The 19,518-nt window shown below is 39.8% G+C and overlaps 1 protein-coding gene across 3 annotated transcripts in view; it reads left to right on the top strand.

The window, feature by feature from the left end:
- Window positions 1–19,122, top strand: part of RBM47 (RNA binding motif protein 47) — a 78,235-nt gene extending 59,113 nt beyond the window's left edge. For 2 of the 3 annotated variants that reach the window (XM_044418423.1, XM_044418422.1), the window contains exons 2-5: window positions 11,367–12,523; window positions 15,147–15,353; window positions 15,997–16,196; window positions 18,879–19,122. In XM_044418423.1, coding sequence (XP_044274358.1) covers window positions 11,398–12,523; window positions 15,147–15,353; window positions 15,997–16,196; window positions 18,879–19,118 — 1,773 coding nt within the window. In that variant the 5' untranslated portion in view covers window positions 11,367–11,397 and the 3' untranslated portion in view covers window positions 19,119–19,122. The remainder of the gene's footprint in view (window positions 1–11,366; window positions 12,524–15,146; window positions 15,354–15,996; window positions 16,197–18,878) is intronic. The other variant, XM_044418424.1, reaches the window with a different exon arrangement.
- The last annotated feature ends 396 nt before the right edge of the window (window positions 19,123–19,518 follow it).

The following is a 19,518-nucleotide window of genomic DNA, read 5'->3' as shown; positions in this document are numbered from 1 at the left end:
CTCTCTCTCTCTCTCTCTCTCTCTCTCTCTCTCTCTCTCTCTCTCTTAATTCCTACTCCCTGTGGAAAATGTCAAACTGTGTGTCTCCCATTCTTTCTCTTAAGCTTCAAATTGGCCTCATAAAAATCCATTAGTTACAGATAGAGTTTTCAATTAATTTCTCGAACTGCTGGAGAAAATGTTTTGCACCAACATCATTCTTTGCTGTCCCACCCAGTCAGAGTCCTTCGAGGTGCCCTTAACAAATTAGTGCAATGGAATTTAAATAGACGAAGCTCATTGACCAATAAAGTAATATGTGTACTGTATAACAGAGTTACATAGACCTCATGACTAGGAGGAAAGGTTATTCAATCAAAGGTGCAAGAACTTACCTGTTGAGATTGCAGGGGCTAGAAAGGTAAGCGGGAAAGCTTTTTAATGTGGGATATCTTGCATTAATAGCCAGGATTAAATAGTTGCACCTCACTGTTCTCTAGAGTTAAATATGAACAACAAAAGAAATAATTCTAAGCATAAGGTTTGACTACAATGTAGGGAATGTCTTAAAGGCATTTCATTTCAAGCGATGCATGCAGGTTCTATAATTGCAAAAATCTGACATAAAATGTGTTGTACTTTTAAGAGCACTCAGAGGGTGAGTTGCCATTCTTTTAAATCAACCAAGCAAAATGAGATTAATTTTCCTTTTGTATTTTTCTTGGATCTGACTCTACCAGTCTTGTGGAGAAGTTCATTCTTCAGGCTGATATGATGAATTTGGCATTGGGATCTGAACAATGAAGCTTTAGATTGGGGATTTTTTAGTTCAATGAAAATAACTAATTGCAATTCCTTTATACAAAGAAGTGTTATTGTATTATGTGAAATAAGCAGAATGCCTTGATATGTTTATTCATATCATTATTATTCAGTATATATTTCATGCTTTGTCTAAAGGGGATATGGACTATTTCAAATCATTTTGTGTACATATCGATAATTTGGGGTACTGTTCTTGTGTGTTACTTTCAGCTATGCATGACTTTTTAAGGGCTTTAAGGTAATGGTAATGCATTGGAAATGTCATATAAGGAAAAGTTTCTTGTGACAATGAACAAATATAATGGGGTCATGCTTTGTTAAATCAGTGGAAAAGACTTTCTGTTTATTGAACCTTATTCTTAGTACATTTAGAGAACGTATTGAAAATATTTTCTTATGCACTGCTAGACTATAACGCTGCATCCTTACATTATGCAGGGATGTGTTGAGGGTGCACAAAAGAGACTGCTTACGTCCACTTTATACAGAGGTTGCCCTAGTATGAACTGGGTTCGCAAAATGGCTGCTTTACTTTTCGCAGTTGTCATTTATGGCCTTGTGCTTACAGAGGCTTTTAAATCTTTAGAATGAGCATAGAAAGAGAGGAATTCCAGGTTTTGGGGCAGATGAATTAGGAAAAGTATTCTGGAACCAGTACACTTAGACTTGCATTATAAGAATGGATAAGATAAAGACTTGTTTGGATTTGCCTACACATTTAAAGCACATTTGTGTCCTTCTATAATACAAAGCTATATTGATTTTTCGAGACTACCATCAGACCTCTGAAGGGTTTGGCACTGCAACATTGAATGAGTTTGTTTCTCATTCCACTCCTTTCAGAATGTTGGAACATTAACCGTAAAATATCTGATGAATCTTTAACTAAAATTAAACTTTGAACTGGGTATAATTTGTACTGATTCCCCATCCCCCACCCCACTTTAAATACATGCATGCCCTTCAAGGCCCCCTGTCCTAGTTAAACATTTTTACAAAATGTATATTAACACCGGGCAGAGGTAATCTAATCTGGCACTGGCTCAGCAGGACTAGTAACTGTATTTCTCAGTTTCAGCCAGAGGTTCAAAGGTTTGTACAGACTTCACAGATCAGAGATCAGGCACAAATTGCTGCATTTTGCCGCTCAAGTTCTGCAGATACAAGGAAATGTTCACAGCTGCAGTGATTGCTATCCCTTGCCGAATCCACCCACCCTCCCCTTCTGCACAGAGCCAATGTCAGACAGTTAAAAGCATGTTATGCACAGGTTGGCCATTGGCACCAGAGTTTAATGAGTAACTAAAGATACCTAAGTCATGGGTGCAAGGTGTATATTACAAAAGAGTCCAGGCTGTGAAAGAGGGATGAAGAATGGAATGATTCTCTCTCTCTCTCTCTCTGCGTGCGTGCGCGCGCACATGCGTGCAAGAGAGAGAGAGAGAATTGCTCTGACATGTTAACATTTCAATTCTAACTATGCTTAGCAAAAAATATCATTCAAAGCAGAGTGTTAAATATATCTGAGTTAATAGTTCAGGACTGAAGTATACATCAGCCAAATATCTTAATTTCAAATTGCTGTTAATCATCTAACATAAGACAATGTTTAAATTATCTGATCCACAACAAAAGCTATTGCACTATATGACAAGTCTCACCCACACTGGTTTACTAAATTAAATCTGACTAAAGTTGGGATTGCAGGACTGCTTTATTCCCAAGCTATTGTGATTTTGCAAATGTTCGCTTGATAATTCAACACAGTGAGAAGGAGCTACGCAAGAATAAACATGGAAAAAGTTATTGTAGGTATAAAAATGTACAAGTTTTTTAAGCAAGTGGACTGGGTTAATCAATGTGTATATGATGTATTTAAATGCAAAGCAATCCCTCTTTGGAATTCTTTTTAAAAATCATAACAGTAAAAGAAATCTCTACATAACAGGATATCAGCTTTTACTGGACACTCTTGAACCTTGTTTGTTCTGAGAACCCAGACTTTTGGATGATCCTTTGTTAGGAAGAAAGAGCCATTGACACAATAATGTCCCAGTAACTTCCTGTTTGGACTACTGTAATGTGCTGTACATGGGACAATCACTGAAAAATATTTGGAAACTTCAGCTTGCCTAGAGCTTGCATGACCAGTTATAGCTAGTGCCCAGCATAGTGCACATGCTGATCCCTACTGATCTGGAGAATATTCTGTTGCATTCAATCTATTCCTGGACCACAGTGCTGGTCCAAGTTGCTTTAGGATGGCCTGCCTTAGGTTGCCTTCCATGTGTTCAGGGGTAGAAGCCCTATTTTAATGGTAAGTTATGTATTATTACTGTATGTAGAAAATTTGCTTGCCCTGAAAATCAAGCAGCTGTTTTAAACATTGCTTTGCATCCTACTTCCTTATTTTTATGTACAGAATCAGCATGCATAGAATTTCAAGTTCTGACATTTTTGTAGTACTTTAAAGATTAACCTCTTCATTATGGCATCAGGTTTCATGGACTAGAGTCCACTTGATAAGAACCATGAAAATGATACATCTGCTGTTCTTTTTAGCTCCTTTTCTTTTAAGAAATTATAACATGTTAACAATATTTTCCTGCTTCTCTGTGTCACCAACAGGATTAGGATCTTAGAAAAAGTTTTGACTAGCAGTGTAATCCTACTCTTACTTACCTGGGAGTAAGCCTATGGATCATAGTTGCATTTACTTTTAAATAAATGTAAGTTTGCACTGTGAATCTACAATTCTAAATGGGTAGGTCCCATCATCAAGATTCGCTTCTCTTAGAACTGCATCAACAATGTAATTTTATATTCTGAAACTTTAGAATTAGAGACTGTGTATGCATTTATTATTATTTTTATAATACATTTATACGTCACATTTCTTCCTCTTACAAGGAACCCAACGGGGGGCTTACAAGGTTTTCCTATTTCCATTTTATTCTCACAACAACCCTGTGAGGTAGGTTAGGCTGTGATTGACTGGCCCAGAGTCATCCAGCGTGCTTCCTAGATGATTGGGGACTTGGTCCCAGTTTTCTCCAAAATCCCAGTGCAACAATAACCACCATACCACACTGGAATCCTGTGCATTAAAAAATAATAGGATGTCATTTGGTAGATATCCATCAGGAGCAGAACCTGATGGCACCAATCTTCTTGAATACTCTTTCAATGCAGGTCTGTTCAATTTGCATAGTTTTGAGTACCTATATAAATCTTGGATCTTCTGAGTAGCCTTTGAGATCAAGTGAATCATAGATTGTTATACTTTCTGCTTTCCCTGTTTGGGATAACTTATTTATTTGTTGCATTTATACCATTCCTTTCCTTCAAGGAGCCCAAAGTGACGTACATGATCCTTCCTCTCTCCATTTTACCCTCACAACAGTTCTGCTAGGTGGTTGGTGAATGGCCCAAAGTTACTCAGTTCTTCATGGCTGACTAGGGCCTGTTGTTGTTGCTAGTGTTTACTGTGTGACAGTTGGGGGGGGTAATTTTTCTTAAATTAACACATCACCAAAATGATTTTAAATGCATAGAATTGTAAGGCTGTCTTTATTATGAAGCAATATGTTTGAGGGAGAATGTTCCTGGACACTGCTATTCCTTTGCCTCCCATTTCCCTCTGTTAAAGACAAAATGGATGGTAAACTAGAGAGAAGGGTATTGTTACATGCTGTTAAATCTCCTCTGACTTATGATGACCCTATGAATGAAACCCTCCAAAATGTCCTGTCCTTGACAGCCCTGCTGTCACAGTCTCTTACAAACTCTAGTCTGTGGCTTTGTTTATAAATGCAATCAGTCTCATGCTTGGTTTTCCTCTTTCTCTAGCATGATTGTCTTTTCCAGTGAGTCTTGCCTTCTCATGATGTGCCCAAAGTATGACAGCTACAGTTTTGTCATTTCTTTCTTACATTTCTTTCTGGCTCGGTTATCTAGGACCCTACTTGCTTGCCTTTCTATCAGTCCAGGTTATTCACAAAGTTTTCTTCTAACTGTTTTAAGAATTTTGAATGTGTCCATTTTCTTCCTGTCAGCTTTCTTCACTGTCCAGCTTTCATATCCAAACATAGTGATACAGTACAGTAGCTTGAGTGAGCGTGGCCTTGGTCTCCAGGGAAACATGCTTGCAGTTTATGATCTTTTCTAGTCTTTCAATGCTACTCTTCCAAGTCTCAGTCTCCTTCACATTCCTTGGCTTCAGCCTCCATTTGAATTGATGCTTGAGCCAATGCATGCAAAACATTTTACTCTTCCAATTTTCTTCATTATTGGCATAATGATTTTCATTTCCTTGACATTCGGTTGTAGTCCTGCATTTGCAATTCATTCTTTCACTTTCAACAGCAGTTGTGTCCATTCATTGCTGCTTTCTGCCAATAATATAGTATCATCTGCATAGCTTGAACTATTGATTTATCTTCTGATGATTTAAACTCTTTTTTCCTTCTTAAATGTTCTACATACAGATTGAGCAGTTAGGGAGATAAAATACACTCTCACTTAATAACTTTGCTTGTGGGAAATCATTCTTTTTCTCCATATTCTGTCCTAACAGTAGCAGCTTGTCCATCAAACAGGTTGCGCATCAGGAAAAGCAAGCATGGAGGCATGGCCATTTCTTTTAGAACCATCCATACCTTCTTATGATCCGCACAATCAAAGCTCGTACAAAGCATGGTGATGTCATATTGGCATATTTTACTTTAGGTGCAAAAATGCCACAGCTTATCACCTGTGGATACAACCTCTCAGTTCTTCGCATATAAATTCATGCTTCCTTTCTACTTGATTCTGTTCTGCTCTTTAAATACACCCAGACAAAACAGCAACAGTAAAGCAAAGCAAACTGTTGTCTAAACAGCTGTACTGTCCTAGCTTCACACTGAGACAACCAGAACCAGTCACTTATTGTGGTACATAACTTTCACAGTAACTGCGGTAGCACATGGCTGTAGCTTTTTTAAAGCTGACTGGATGTTAACATTAGCTAAAGACTAACATTAGCTGAAAGACTGTGTAAGCTATCAAAATAAAATAAATGCAGCTATTCAATAATAACATTCAGACGGAGAATATCCTTTCACCACTTATTTCTGTAGGTAATGTCCCATTTTGGATTTGGCACACTGCCGATCCAATCTTGCAAACAATTCTGTTCTGCCTGCCAAACAGAATTGGTTTGGGTTTGGGAGAATTGGTTTGGGTTACAACAAGGTTTGGGAGAAGTCTTTTCCCTTTTATATGAGGCTTTTCACTGCTTTACTGAGGCTTCCACTCCCACTCCTGGGTTCTTTGCAGGATTAAGATCAACTACTTTACACATGCATTTTTCCCTTTCTCTGGCTTCCATGACACAACCACAAAGTGACACTGAACAATGGCTGAAAATATACAAGTTTGTTTTAGTGCAATTCAGATAATAGCTCACTCCTTGCTTGCTCTAAAAAAGCATGGAATACTTGGAAAATATGGGAAAGGTCCTGGAGGGTGAAAATGATGTATGAAGTGGTTGCAAACTTTCATGAGTGAGAAATCTGGAGTGCACAATAAATGCACTCCATAGAGAAACTCCTGGTGTCAGTTTTAAAAGGTATTACTTGCTTACTAGGAGGGCACTGATTATTTTTTCCACTGTCAATTCTTCGGGTTTTCTTTACAAAGTGTATGTGCCCCCCAAATTAAGAGCATTTGAAAATCTGTATCATCCAGGGATATGTCATAGAGCTAGTTATTGGCTGTTGATGGGACAGCTGGTAGCAAACTTGGATTGTTGTCTTTCAGTGGGTGAAATGACCTGTAGGCTTTGCATTAGAAATTGCCCCTGATGCATGCCATGACCCAGTTTGTAAGCCATGGTTGTGTGCTGAGGGTGAACTATTTCTGTTTTGCATAAACAGCCTTCAGTCAGGCTGATCAGTGAAAGTTGCATGATGTGTAAATCTGGCCATTCTGGATAATTTGTGGGCCGAACAATGCAAAATTAACCTACAAGTTGTTCTTAGGTTAATTTAGGGTTTGGTCTTTCATGACAGGCAGCATGTCATGGAGGTTCTTTATGCAACGTGGAAGCAGCTCTCATTCCACATGCAACCCAGCAAATCATGAATTAAGCAAGCCAGGCTGGCTGCAACATGCAGTGGGAGGGATGAAGCTTCAGATGGAACTCCAGAAGAGTTGTGTGTCGTATACCTTCACCTGCTGTTAGGAAGGCTGCATGCCCTGTTGCTGGAAGGGCCACAACCCCTGCTCCCCTGTGACCCACTCTGAGGACTTTTCATTGTGAGACCTAGGCTATGGGATGCCATTCCAGAGGATCCCACTGGCCACTTCCTTGCAGCCACAGCATCTGCTAGGAAACATTCTCTAGCACAGCTTACTGTCTTACTGTCATGTTTCAGTTCAAGACTGAAGCAGATGCGTCCATCCATGTTTTACTCTGAGAATAGAAGCTGCAAGAAAGTGTCATCAGCACTCTGGAGCAGTGAACAAGGGGTCTTGAGCAATCGATTGGGCTGCCCCAGTGCATGAGTGACCTGAGCCAACTGATCTCCAACACTGCCTGGACTGTGGTTCAAACCACCTCCTACTCAATGCCCAGGTCTCCAAGATTTTGTTAGAAAAGTAGGAATCAGGAGGGTTGCCAGGGTTGCTTCACTAACTACTTCTCAAAGGTAGCCAGGGTGGCTCTCCAACAGGATAGTGATAAGGAGAAATAGAAGTGAGTGACCATGGGCTTGATGCAATAGGACAGTGATGGTGAACTTTTTAGAGACCGAGTTGCCAAACTGCAACCCAAAACCCACTTATTTATCACAAAGTGCCAACACTGCAATAAAATCTGAAAACTGAGGTCTTAGTTTAGAAAAAACAACTCACAGCCAGTCCAAGGAAAAAATATATATCCTTGGCAGCATACTGCCCAGCCATGCGGAAGCTCGGCCGAGTTGCAGCTAATGAATCGCAGCTCATGATGTCATCGCCTGGTGCTACTACTAATTCCAAGCACATGCCCATGGCCCCTATGTGCGCTGTTATCCGATGCGCGGCTGCTGGGGTGATGCTTGGGCGACGTGGCTCGCGTGCCAACAGAGAGGGCTCTGCGTGCCCGCTGTGGCATGCGTGCCATAGGTTCACCACCACTGCAATAGGAAGATGGTGGCCACAGGAAGAGGGGGATGCTGGCTGAGGCAGAGGCTGCAATAAGAGTAGGAACTAAGGTGGTTGAAGGTCTTGTGCCAGTCCTGAAATTATCCTTGATTTGCTGCCATAACTTGTGAAGTGGGTTAGTGTGAGAGTTCAGTCACAGCTTGAAGAGAGCAACAACTATGCCTGCATATCAAAGAATGCTATGCCAGCATCACTTTTGTATTTGTCAAACCTTTTTTTGAAAGTTTTAAATGCAATTGGATAAAATGAATTTTATCTGTCCACTTAATACGGTCCTATGCAAAACTTTAGGGGATTTGGGGAAATGTGGGAGTCTTTTGGAAAAGTCTGCCCAAAAAGCCTGAAGAAAGCACATCTATGCTGTATTTATCATATAGTTCATATTTTTCAGATACCAGTAAAAATAGTGTATTATGATCAGTGTAGGCATTAGCAGTTCTTTCTTCTTTATGAAACTCTGATTTTCCCCACTGTCCTTCAATGTTAGTTGCATTTTTCAAAAGGTTACCTGATATTCAGTGTCATAGGTAATGTGGAGAAGTAATGTTTACCTTTAAAAAAGAGGTCATAAATAAATGCTCCATTGTGTTTCTGAGTATATCAGAACATTTCACTACAGCAGAGGAATAAAGCGGGTGGTCTGCAAGCTTGTAGCCAAGATGTCTGTGACTGTTACATGTGAAATATGTTTCAGGTTTTAATATCAAAATTACCCTGATCTAAATGACCTTGAGAAAATAACAGTCTAATAGGGTTTGTCCTGGGACTCTAATTTTTCGTGTTGACGTATTAGACTTTTAATCCCTTTTCTTTTCCCACATTCCCAAATCATGCATTCTGATAATCTTTTCAAGTTTCATACTGGTTACTTTACTGTTTTATCTTATTTTATAATAAGAATTTTATTCTCTAGTTACATTAACTAAGTATTTATCTGGGTTCTCATTTAAATGGCAAATGAACAAAAGCATATCTACTTTCTTTTATGGAGCATGTTCAGTGTCAAATCATATTTTCTGGCATAATATATGTAGGGCTATGTCTTTTTTCAAGTGACCTTTCATGGTGCATTGGCTCCTTGCTTGTGGCATCCTGAGTTATATAGGTTTATCCATAGAGAGTGCATGGGCAAATGACTCTCCTTTTGGGTGGAAAAAAATTATTTGTTTATTTGTACAAGCTTTTATATACTCCAAAACTGGCTCTCTGAAATGTGTTGGACAAAGTTCTGCTATACTTATGCTATCCTGTTGTCTGCTTTGCCAGTGCAGCAAAAAACTGGAGTAACAATATTGCAAGCTTGTAATGCTAATTGTAGCACATATGCTAATTTCCTTACATAACAGTGGAAGTAGAGTGCTGAGAGATTTCATGTTGTTTGTTTTGACCAGATTGTACATAATGCCTGTTAACATATGTTGCCTGAGCAGTTCATAGAACAATGACTAAAATATTGTATTAAATCCTGCTCTTTGAATTGTTGCAGAAATAGACCTGGAGCAAATGCAGCTGATAAAACATTGGAGAAACATCCAGTCCCAATTATTTTGAATAAGCTGCAGTTTCTAGTTCTATTTGGGATCAAATAAATTTCCATTTGGATTCAAAGTTGGGAGGTTGTAACAGAGCATTTGTAAATGTGGCCAAGTTATTGTCTTCCAAGTATGTCTCATCTGGAGTATCGTCTGGAAGTGATCAAGGGCTCTTTCAGCTATGAAGGTCACCTGAGCCTGTAATGATGCCACTGGTTTGGCAATCAGCCCCACTCTGCAAGTTGCATCCTTTAGGGCAAGAGTGGCCAACTTGTGGTCCTTCCGGTGTTTTGTCCAATATATTCCATCAGCCCTCGCCAACATAGCCAACAATGGGGGATCATGAGAGTTGGCAGGCAAAGCATTAGGAAGCCTACAAGTAATCTTAACTACTTTAGGAGAATGCTACTCATCTGAGCAGGAGTGCCACCCACCAACAGTACCACCTCCTCATCTAGACCGAGGCTTAATTTATTTGCCACCGCAGAGTCCTTTACTGTACCTGTTTATTTTAAATAAAAATCTGTGAATTTTCTGCCTGATCAATGCATATTTACTAAGGAAGCCAGCTTGGCCTTACTGTCATGTTTCAGTTCAAGAATGAATTAACTGTGAAGACATCGATATAATGCCATTTGTTATTTGGCTGCTTAAAAGCTATAGCATTCCTGCTTCAAAATGACTAGTTAGAAGGCAAATGGACTGTGCACAATAAGTGGAAGCAGCCAAAATCAGAAGTATACTAAGCTCTGCATTACATTAATTAGTGTCCATTTTTCTGAGAGCTAGTGTGGTGTGGTGATTAGGATGATCTACCTGGGAGATCCGGTTTCAAGTTCCCCCATGGCCCTGAAGCTCACTGGATGACTTTGAGGCAATTATTCACTCTCAACCCTGCCTACCTCACAGGGTTGTTCTTGTGAAGATAAAATGGAGTATGGAAATCACTTCACTTTTGGGTACCTATCAAAAGGAATAAAAGCAGTGTATAAATGTAATGTAATAATGATCTCTTTCTAATAATAAGAATTGTTAGAAAAAGAAATAGTGACAACTCATAGATTATGTAACTTGTACAACTGGATGAATGTTTGATCTGATACAGCAGAGCAGTTCTTCCTGTGTTAGGTTATTCCGAGGGCAACCTGCAGGCAATAATATGTATAACTACAACTGCTACTACTACAATAATAATAATAATGGGGAAAAATAGGCTACTTGTGTAAGCAATAGCTTTTTTAATAATACTGCATGTGCAGCTTTGTAATGCAATAATTCCATTGTTTATTTTATTATGATCTGTTATTTCTGTATAACACTGCAGTGTTTGCTATATAGCTAACAGATCTTTGTTTGCTGTATAGTAATGATCATGACAATATAATACGTGCTATGACCAACATCTGTTAAACATCTGAGGCAGTATACCAACATACTTAGTATATCAGAACTCTGAATATATTTTTCTAAAGTTTTAGGCAGATACTCTTTCAGTAAACTTATATTCTAAAAAGATCAACAGCCTAGTAGCCTTGCAATTAAACAGGGAAGATACTCATAAAAACAATAGGTACTTTCTATATTTTATAATTTGATGTATAAAGAAATAAATTTTTAATAGCAATAAGAAGAGTGGTTGCTTCACATGGAAAAGTGTGAGCCTTCTGACAGAAATCAGGCAGTTTGTGAAAGGAAGAGTAATACCAGAATCTTACGTTTTTCCATGTTTGCAAAGTAAGCATGCCGTCATCTAAAAATGTGAACCAGCAGACTTCTTTTCATAGAAAGGTTCCTATATAGTGTTAATAGCATCTAATATAATCTTCCATTACCTTTGTTCAGGTATCCCAACACGTTGAATGATTAGGACATAATGACAGCTGAAGATTCTGCTGCTAGGATGAGTAACGATTCTTCCACTCTGCAGACAAATAAAGTCCCTGAAGGTGTAGCTGGTGCACCCAATGAGGCTGCACTGTTGCAACTAATCGAGCGCACCGGATATACTATGGTTCAAGAGAATGGGCAGCGCAAGTACGGTGGACCACCACCAGGCTGGGAAGGAATGCATCCTCCTCGTGGATGTGAAGTTTTTGTGGGTAAAATTCCACGTGATGTCTATGAAGATGAGCTGGTCCCTGTGTTTGAATCTGCAGGGCGGATCTATGAAATGCGCCTGATGATGGACTTTGATGGAAAAAACCGTGGTTACGCCTTTGTAATGTATACTCAAAAATATGAAGCCAAACGTGCCGTCAAAGAACTGAATAACTATGAAATCCGTCCTGGTCGGCTGTTAGGGGTGTGCTGCAGTGTGGATAACTGTAGATTATTCATTGGAGGAATCCCTAAGATGAAAAAGAGAGAAGAAATTTTAGAAGAGATCTCCAAAGTGACCGAAGGTGTGTTAGATGTCATTGTGTATGCCAGTGCAGCAGATAAGATGAAAAACAGAGGATTTGCCTTCGTGGAGTATGAAAGTCACAGAGCAGCTGCTATGGCAAGGAGGAAATTGATGCCTGGGAGAATCCAACTTTGGGGGCACCAGATTGCTGTTGACTGGGCAGAGCCAGAAATAGATGTTGATGAAGATGTCATGGAGACCGTAAAGATCCTGTATGTACGGAATTTAATGATTGAAACCACAGAGGATACAATTAAAAAAGTGTTTGGCCAGTTTAACCCCGGCTGTGTGGAACGTGTGAAAAAAATACGAGATTATGCTTTTGTGCACTTCACAAGCCGGGAGGATGCCGTTCATGCCATGAATAACCTCAACGGCACTGAACTGGAAGGGTCCTGCTTGGAAGTTACCTTAGCCAAACCAGTAGACAAAGAGCAGTACACCCGTTACCAGAAAGCAGCAAAAGGAGGGGGAGCAGCAACAGAGGTTACTCAGCAACCCAACTATGTTTACTCTTGCGATCCGTACACTCTGACCTACTACGGATATCCCTACAATGCTCTGATTGGTCCAAATCGAGAATATTTTGTGAAAGGTTAGTATACAGCTTTTGGCATGTTGTGCTTCATTTGTAATTACAGCTGATACAAATTTGTCTTAATTAGCTGTAAGGTGATGCCGATAGTTTTAATGTACCTTTTTACATAAATTTTTCTTTTTTCTTTTTGGCTTGTTGAAATCTATATCCTGCTTCTCAACTGTGACCTCTGACTTTTGTAAAAAGACACAGCCGGTATAAAAATGTTTTATATATCTTTGTTAGCCCCACTCTTACTAGTGGATTAGTGTCATTAAATGACAATCAGTCAGAAAGCAAAAAGGGCCCCCAACTGCACAGTAGAGGCTTCTGAATGCTTTGGTGATTTCTCTGGTGCAGCTGTATTACCCAAAATGAGGGGAAAAGAGGATCCATATTTGCATAAAACTTGTATATGGTAATTCCTATGTATAGATGCACACATAGCAGTTACTTCTGTAATTTAAATGACACACAATACATCTTTCCATATTGGAAAAAACTTGCCAGGTAACCTCAGTGCCTGCTCAGTTGGCTAAGCAACTCGGGTGCTACATGGATGGGCAACTTCAAGGCCCTTCCCTGCTTTCCCATACTGGACAGACCTATTTAGGGGGTGCCTTCAAAGGGTCACTGTTCTCTGTAAAACAGGCCATTTAAACACCCTACTTGGAAGCCTCCAAGGCCCACAAAACATTGAACATGGCTGGCTTGAGCCCCTAACAGTCTCTGTTACCTGGGTGTGGAAATTAGATGGAATCTGTGGGTGGTGGAATCTGTGCCATAAGGTAAAAAGACTTCAGGGAAAGGAAAAACACAGTTTTCACACTCTCTAGAAATCTTTTCTCTTCTCCTGCCCTTATAAATTACTTGGATTTAGGCCTGGCAGCTTTGAGAAATAGAGGTAGACAGGAAATTGTCTCATTTTCCCTCCTCTCTTAAAAGTGTGACTAATATGTATTGTTATTTTTAATTGTATTCTATTGGTTGTATTTTAATTTTTAAGGTTTCAATGATGTTTGCCATTTTTGTATTTTATTATTAATCCCTTTGATTTAACAGAAAAGTAGGACATAAATTTGAGTTCAGTAAACATCATCTTGTCCCACAAGCAACAAATAGCAGTATTGATTGTTAGGATATTTATATCCCACCTTTTTTCCAAAGAGGTCAAAGGGACTTATGTACATACAGTTGTCTTAATCTGTATGTGTTAAATATTTTCTAAGGAGCATTGCAATATTATTTTTGATATATATGACAATAAAGATCTTATGTACAAGATGTTTTACATTCTTATGTGCAAGTATTCAAGATAGCTGAGGTTCCTGAGGAAAGCATCAGTTTGAACTGTGCAGAAATAGCCCCTGAATCTCAGGCCAGAGTATGGCTGTAAGAATATGCAGGTTGCGTTCCCGCCATCCATCTTGGAATCATAATCACCTTGGAAGTACACTGGCCAATGTTTTGTTCAGATATATCTTTTCTCCAGAGTAGAACTGGAGGAACATTAGGCTGTTTTCTGCTTAATGACACTGAAGCCAGCGCTGTGTGTTACAGATATGCACAGGTGATATTGTCAATTCATCTCCCCACTAAGGCTCACAACCTTTTAAAAGAGATTCAGCATTCCAGCTACTTTTTAAAAATTGTGCCTGTGTATCCATCTGCTTATTTGTATGTGTGATACTTCAGATACTTCAGAAGTGTTTTTTGCAGTTGTTTTAAAAACACCGCCTAGGCATCTGTACTTGAATGTTATCCATGCACCTCCCTCGGTGCAATCTGGGACAAGCCACCGAAAAGGCTCTTTCTTGAGTCTCCATTGAATCTGTTGGCATGAAAGAGAAGAGCCTGTCTGGAAGATCTCAACATCCAAGCAGCCTCAGGCTCAGTCTTCTTGTGGTCATTTGCCATTTGGGGCTTTATAGGTCATAACCAGTATATTCAGTTGTGCTCAGAAATAGACCAGGAGCCAGTGCAACTGTTATACACTTTCAATAGAGTGCTTCCTATATGCAGCCCAGTCAGCAGTCTGGCTACTGACTGAACAAGCAAAAGTTCTGAATTTTCTACAGGCAGCCCTGCATAGAGAGTGTCCAAACAAGGTATCACTTGGATATGATGGGATATGTTGCTATGTTGTGACTGGACGCAACTAGGAACAGGTGCAGTTAACACACCTGCTTGCATAACTCAGGCTCCCAACTGCTCTCCATAGCCTGCCCAAACTAACTGAATCCCCTCATGCAACCCCCTTTGAGTTGGTCCTTTCCAGAAGCTTTTTCCTCTCCAAATAGGTGTTTGGCTTTCTCTGCAAAACCAGCACAGGACAACAACTAAGACAGTATTTGAAAGAGCTTCCAGAGTTGGCCCATCTCTTCACCAAATAATACAAGATCACGGTTAAATATTAAAATGCTCCTTAGGCTAGAAATATGAACCAAACCTGAAATGTAACAGTAATAAGCATGATAACCTGCTACATGAGTTTATGCTCACTGCAACAAATATTGCAGAAGAATCTTGATAACCTTTGCCCCCTTCATCTTTCAAGGATTGTATCATAGAGTTCCAATGTATGCTTTTGTTGCTTCTGTGTGTAGTTTATCCGTTTTGTGTGTGTATGTTTTTTTACAAGCAGGCAGTGTTAGAGGCAGAGGACGAGGTGCAGCAGGCAACAGAGCCCCTGGCCCAAGAGGTTCATACCTGGGGGGATATTCTGCAGGTCGTGGCATTTATAGCAGATATCATGAAGGGAAAGGAAAGCAACAAGAAAAAGGATATGAGCTTGTACCCAATTTGGAATTGTCTACTGTCAATCCAGTTGCCATTAAACCAGGCACAGGTCAGTATAATTATTGGGATGGGGTAAAGCATTGGAACGGGCAAGGGTGAATAAATAAACATTATCCAGGAAAGTTCCTGAAATTAGTTTCTCAGAAAGAATGGTAGCAAACTGATACATTTAGCTTGAGTTTCACTTCTGGGAGAAGTACCAGTTCACACAGCAGTTAGAGCTGCCATTGCTACATTCTCTTTAGTTTTGCAATAGATTGTCACAGGATCAGGTTTCCAGACTCATGTCATGTATGTGTGTTGGTTACCCACAAAAGCACAACTTCCGCTGAAGAAAACGGATACTCTTGGAAGGCATAGGTGTGCTCTGAGTCATGCATATACAAGAAGGCAAGTACAAATGCAGTGAGAGAATCAGCATGCGTGTGTTCACATCCTGGAGGAAAAGAACATTTACAAAATGGCAGAAAAAGTTTTAGAAGTTATAAGTCTTTAATGTTACTGCTGTGTCTGTACCTGTTCTTAAAATGTAACATGGTAAAGAGATGAAAGAAACCAAGTCTCCAAAAAAAAATCATCTCCAATTTACATGATTTTGGAACTTTCTGGAAATGGTAGTTGGCTAAAGACTGGAAGAAATGCAATTTCATAGTAAATTTAGCCTGATAATACCCTGTCATGGTCTATTCTAGTGGCTATCCCAACTATTGGTACGCAGTATTCCATGTTTCAAGCAGCACCGGCCGCAAAGATGATTGAAGATGGAAAAATCCATGCAGTTGAGCATATCATCAGCCCCATTACTGTCCAGCAGGATCCAGCTAGTGCAGCAGCAGTGGCAGCGGCAGCAGCAGGTGTAATACCTGCAGTTTCCACCCCTCCTCCTTTCCAGGTAATTGTTTGCTAAGAAGTACCCCCTTTCAGTATAGAGAATGCTTGCTTTTTTGCCATGTTGCTGTTGAATGAACACCATTCTTCTTAAGAGAACAGGACACCTTCACTGATGGATTCTCCAAGATATGGTTTTGCAAATAACTTGCTGGGTTTCACTGGAAACAGTTATGCTGCAGCTTGTGTGTATTGCACTAAATTTAACATCAGGAACATGATGCCTGCAGACATCTTCTGCAGCACATGCCAAGACCCTGAACCCTCCTGATTTTAAAATATTTTTCTGATTTACAATACAAAACCTTGGGCAGGTAGCAGAGCTCTGATGTCCAGTGTGTTTCCTTGCCCAGAATGTTTCTGGGCTTGGCATTCTGCAGAGAAAGGAAGGGGGTGTAACAGTTTGACAGTGGAACTATGCTGCTTTCTAACCAACCAAATTAAAAAGGCAACTGTGTGGGAGACGAGCAAGGGCAGTGCAGAAGAGTAGTAGTGACTGGGTGGGGGATAGCAGGGGAGTGGTATACCACAGCTATGGAGAGGTCAGTCTGGGAGACTGGAGAACTGGAAATGAGGAGGAGTGACCTGGTGAGTGGGGAGGAGAGAAGAAAGAGAAGGAATTTAAAAGTGATTCATAGGGGAAGAGGAACAATGATCTTTACAGACAGAGTGATTTGTGCATGTGGTGGACAGTGTGCTTTTTTGTTGTTGTTTTGGGGGCAAATTATTTAGAGCAACTTGGACTAGTCACTCTATTGTTCCCATTATGAGCCATTTCTTATATCAGCTAACATAAATACAACTTTGTTTTACTTGAAGTATGAACTATCCAAATATGCTTTTGGAACTGCATATATCCTCCTCCCTGGAACTACACTGTTTGTGTATGAGAGCACTTTTCTTTCTTAAGCCATGTTAGCATCAGAAAGTAGGTCTCCATTTTCTGAACTTACTGGGAACCAGGTCTACTGAGACAGGGAGACAAGGCCTCAGAGACCTACATCTACCTCTGTGTCTGTTTCTCAGGGGGAAGAGCTCGTACCTGGAAAACATTTTTTCATCCATGTCAGAAACCCTAAATTCTTTTCCCTGGCTGCCTTCACTGCTGCGATGATCCTTGAATGTAGCTAATATTGTAGCTTATATGCTCAGCTTATACTCTCCAGGCAATATGAGAAACTTGCGTACTTTCACTAATTTCAACCATAAGATCTGTTCTGCCCACCATTATGAATGTGCAAGCTCATGGTCTGCTTTAGGATTATGAATGGTTGTTTAGCTTTTAAACAACCCACTGCCCAGGCTTACATGACACAGTAAGTTACAGCAACTCCGAGCCAAGGCTTGTGCACTGTACCTGCTGACATGCATTGCTTGCTCCTCAAGAGTAAATCAGCCCACTCTAGGCCATTGTGCCATGTGAACTGTCCTAGCTGTAGCTCTTTCTCCTGCAATATAAATATTAGAACAATGTCTGCATGCACTGGCAGGGTGATTTTTAAAATGTTTACAAACTCAGGGAGGATTTTTAAAAGTAAGATTTAAAAAGGTCATGAACTTCTGTTTTTCCACTATTATCTTTTGCTTGATTTCAGTTACAAACGAGATTGAGCCACTGGTTCCTTTTTTTTTAAACTGTATTCTTGTTGCAACTTAGAAAGTCTCTTCCTGCAGCCAGTAGGCATAATGTCTTAGTCTGCTCTTTCTATAGACTCTGCAAAGATTGAAATCTTTCATATCCTGCTTGTGGGTTTTCTGTAGTCCATTATTCTGGTATGGGATCTTGGTCTCGTAGCTAAGTTCTTCTGAGGCTCTTATCTCTTTCTAAGTGAAAGTACCAAGGTGCCTTGTGTATGAAAAGCAAGTGATCTGGGCCTCTGCCCATTTTATGTCCAAGGTCTGCATCTTGGGAGATTGCTCAGGGCGCTAAATAAAAGTGTCCAGCTGGAAGTTCAAGAACTCATGATACTTCTCACTGTCCTACTCTTGCCATAGCCTGTGGCCATTCCAAAGTACATGTCCACACTGCTCAAGTATCCTTTAAAATGAAGGACAAAGCATGCAATGTAAAATAAATTGATCTTTCTACAGGTTGTGAAACTACATGTTGAGAGACATAACTATCAAAACTGGGATTGGGAGACAGGGAGGAAATAGGAAGACAATAATTTAATGAAAGCAAAAGCCTTCCCTACAGGAGGCATTCATTTTGCCCTCATGTCTCCTCACTCAAGGTAGTTTGTGAGTGCTTTGCACTATGTTGTCATCATCCAGGACCTCTCCTATATTTTTTTTTCCTAGCTGTTCCAAAACTTTTTTTTTAGATTGGGGGAATGTGGCTTTATTTGGAAATGAATGGAATTTTTGCAATTTCTCTGAACTTCAGCACCACTTTATGGTTGCATAATAGGACACAGAGAAAGGCAGAGAAAGAAAAGGCCCAGAAAAAAGCGGGTGTAAAGGAGCCAGTCTTAATTCCACAAAGAATCGGGAAGCAGAAACTTTGGGAAAGTGGTGGGAAAAGTCTTGGAAAAGACTCTTACAGAAAAACACAAAGTTTCACTATGCCCAGAAAGATTATTTCATCTGGCTTCTAATATATGTTGAAGCATGAAGAACGCTTAAGCTATGCATATCCTTTTAAAGATCTGTCATGGGTGTGACTTTCTAAAATTGTTATTTCCAGGGACGCCCAATAACTCCTGTGTACACCATGGCTCCGAATGTGCAGAGAATTCCAGCTGCAGGAATTTATGGTGCAAGTTACATTCCATTTGCTGCCCCGGCTGCAGCCACAGCAACAATAGCCACACTACAGAAAAATGCTGCTGCTGCAGCTTATGGAGGGTATGCCGGCTATATTCCTCAAGCATTTCCAACAGCAGCTATTCAACTTCCGATCCATGACGTCTACCAAACCTATTGAGACTGCTGGCCTTCATGGGTAGGGTGGGGTGGGGATGGAACATTGAAGGAACATTATACTATTTATGAAGAAAGAATCTGCTGCAAATGAAAATATTTGGATGTCCGATGATAAACCGATGATAAAACCTGGAAGTGAAGTTTATATCAAATGTATCATCTTGTTCAAAATCTTTTATACGTATGAAGTTTTTACTAACTTTGTAGGCTTTTTAAAATGTTTAATATGCCTGTATTCCTACATTTCTAAAATGGCTTTTTTAAAGGCCCATTCTTCTATACAGGTTTATATACTTGGTAGGTATTTAGCAATTTTATTTTCAATGTATTTGTGGTATGAAGGTTATTTTTAGTAAGTTCTGCACTCCAGAGATTTCTATTGTGTAGTGCCTTTAATAATA

This window comes from Varanus komodoensis, unplaced genomic scaffold (genome assembly GCF_004798865.1).
Source record: "Varanus komodoensis strain SLA01 unplaced genomic scaffold, ASM479886v1 scaffold9, whole genome shotgun sequence".
NCBI classification, from domain to species: Eukaryota; Metazoa; Chordata; class Lepidosauria; order Squamata; family Varanidae; genus Varanus; species Varanus komodoensis.
The sequence above is the reverse complement of the archived record's forward strand: the minus strand, read 5'-3'. Positions and strand labels throughout refer to the sequence as shown.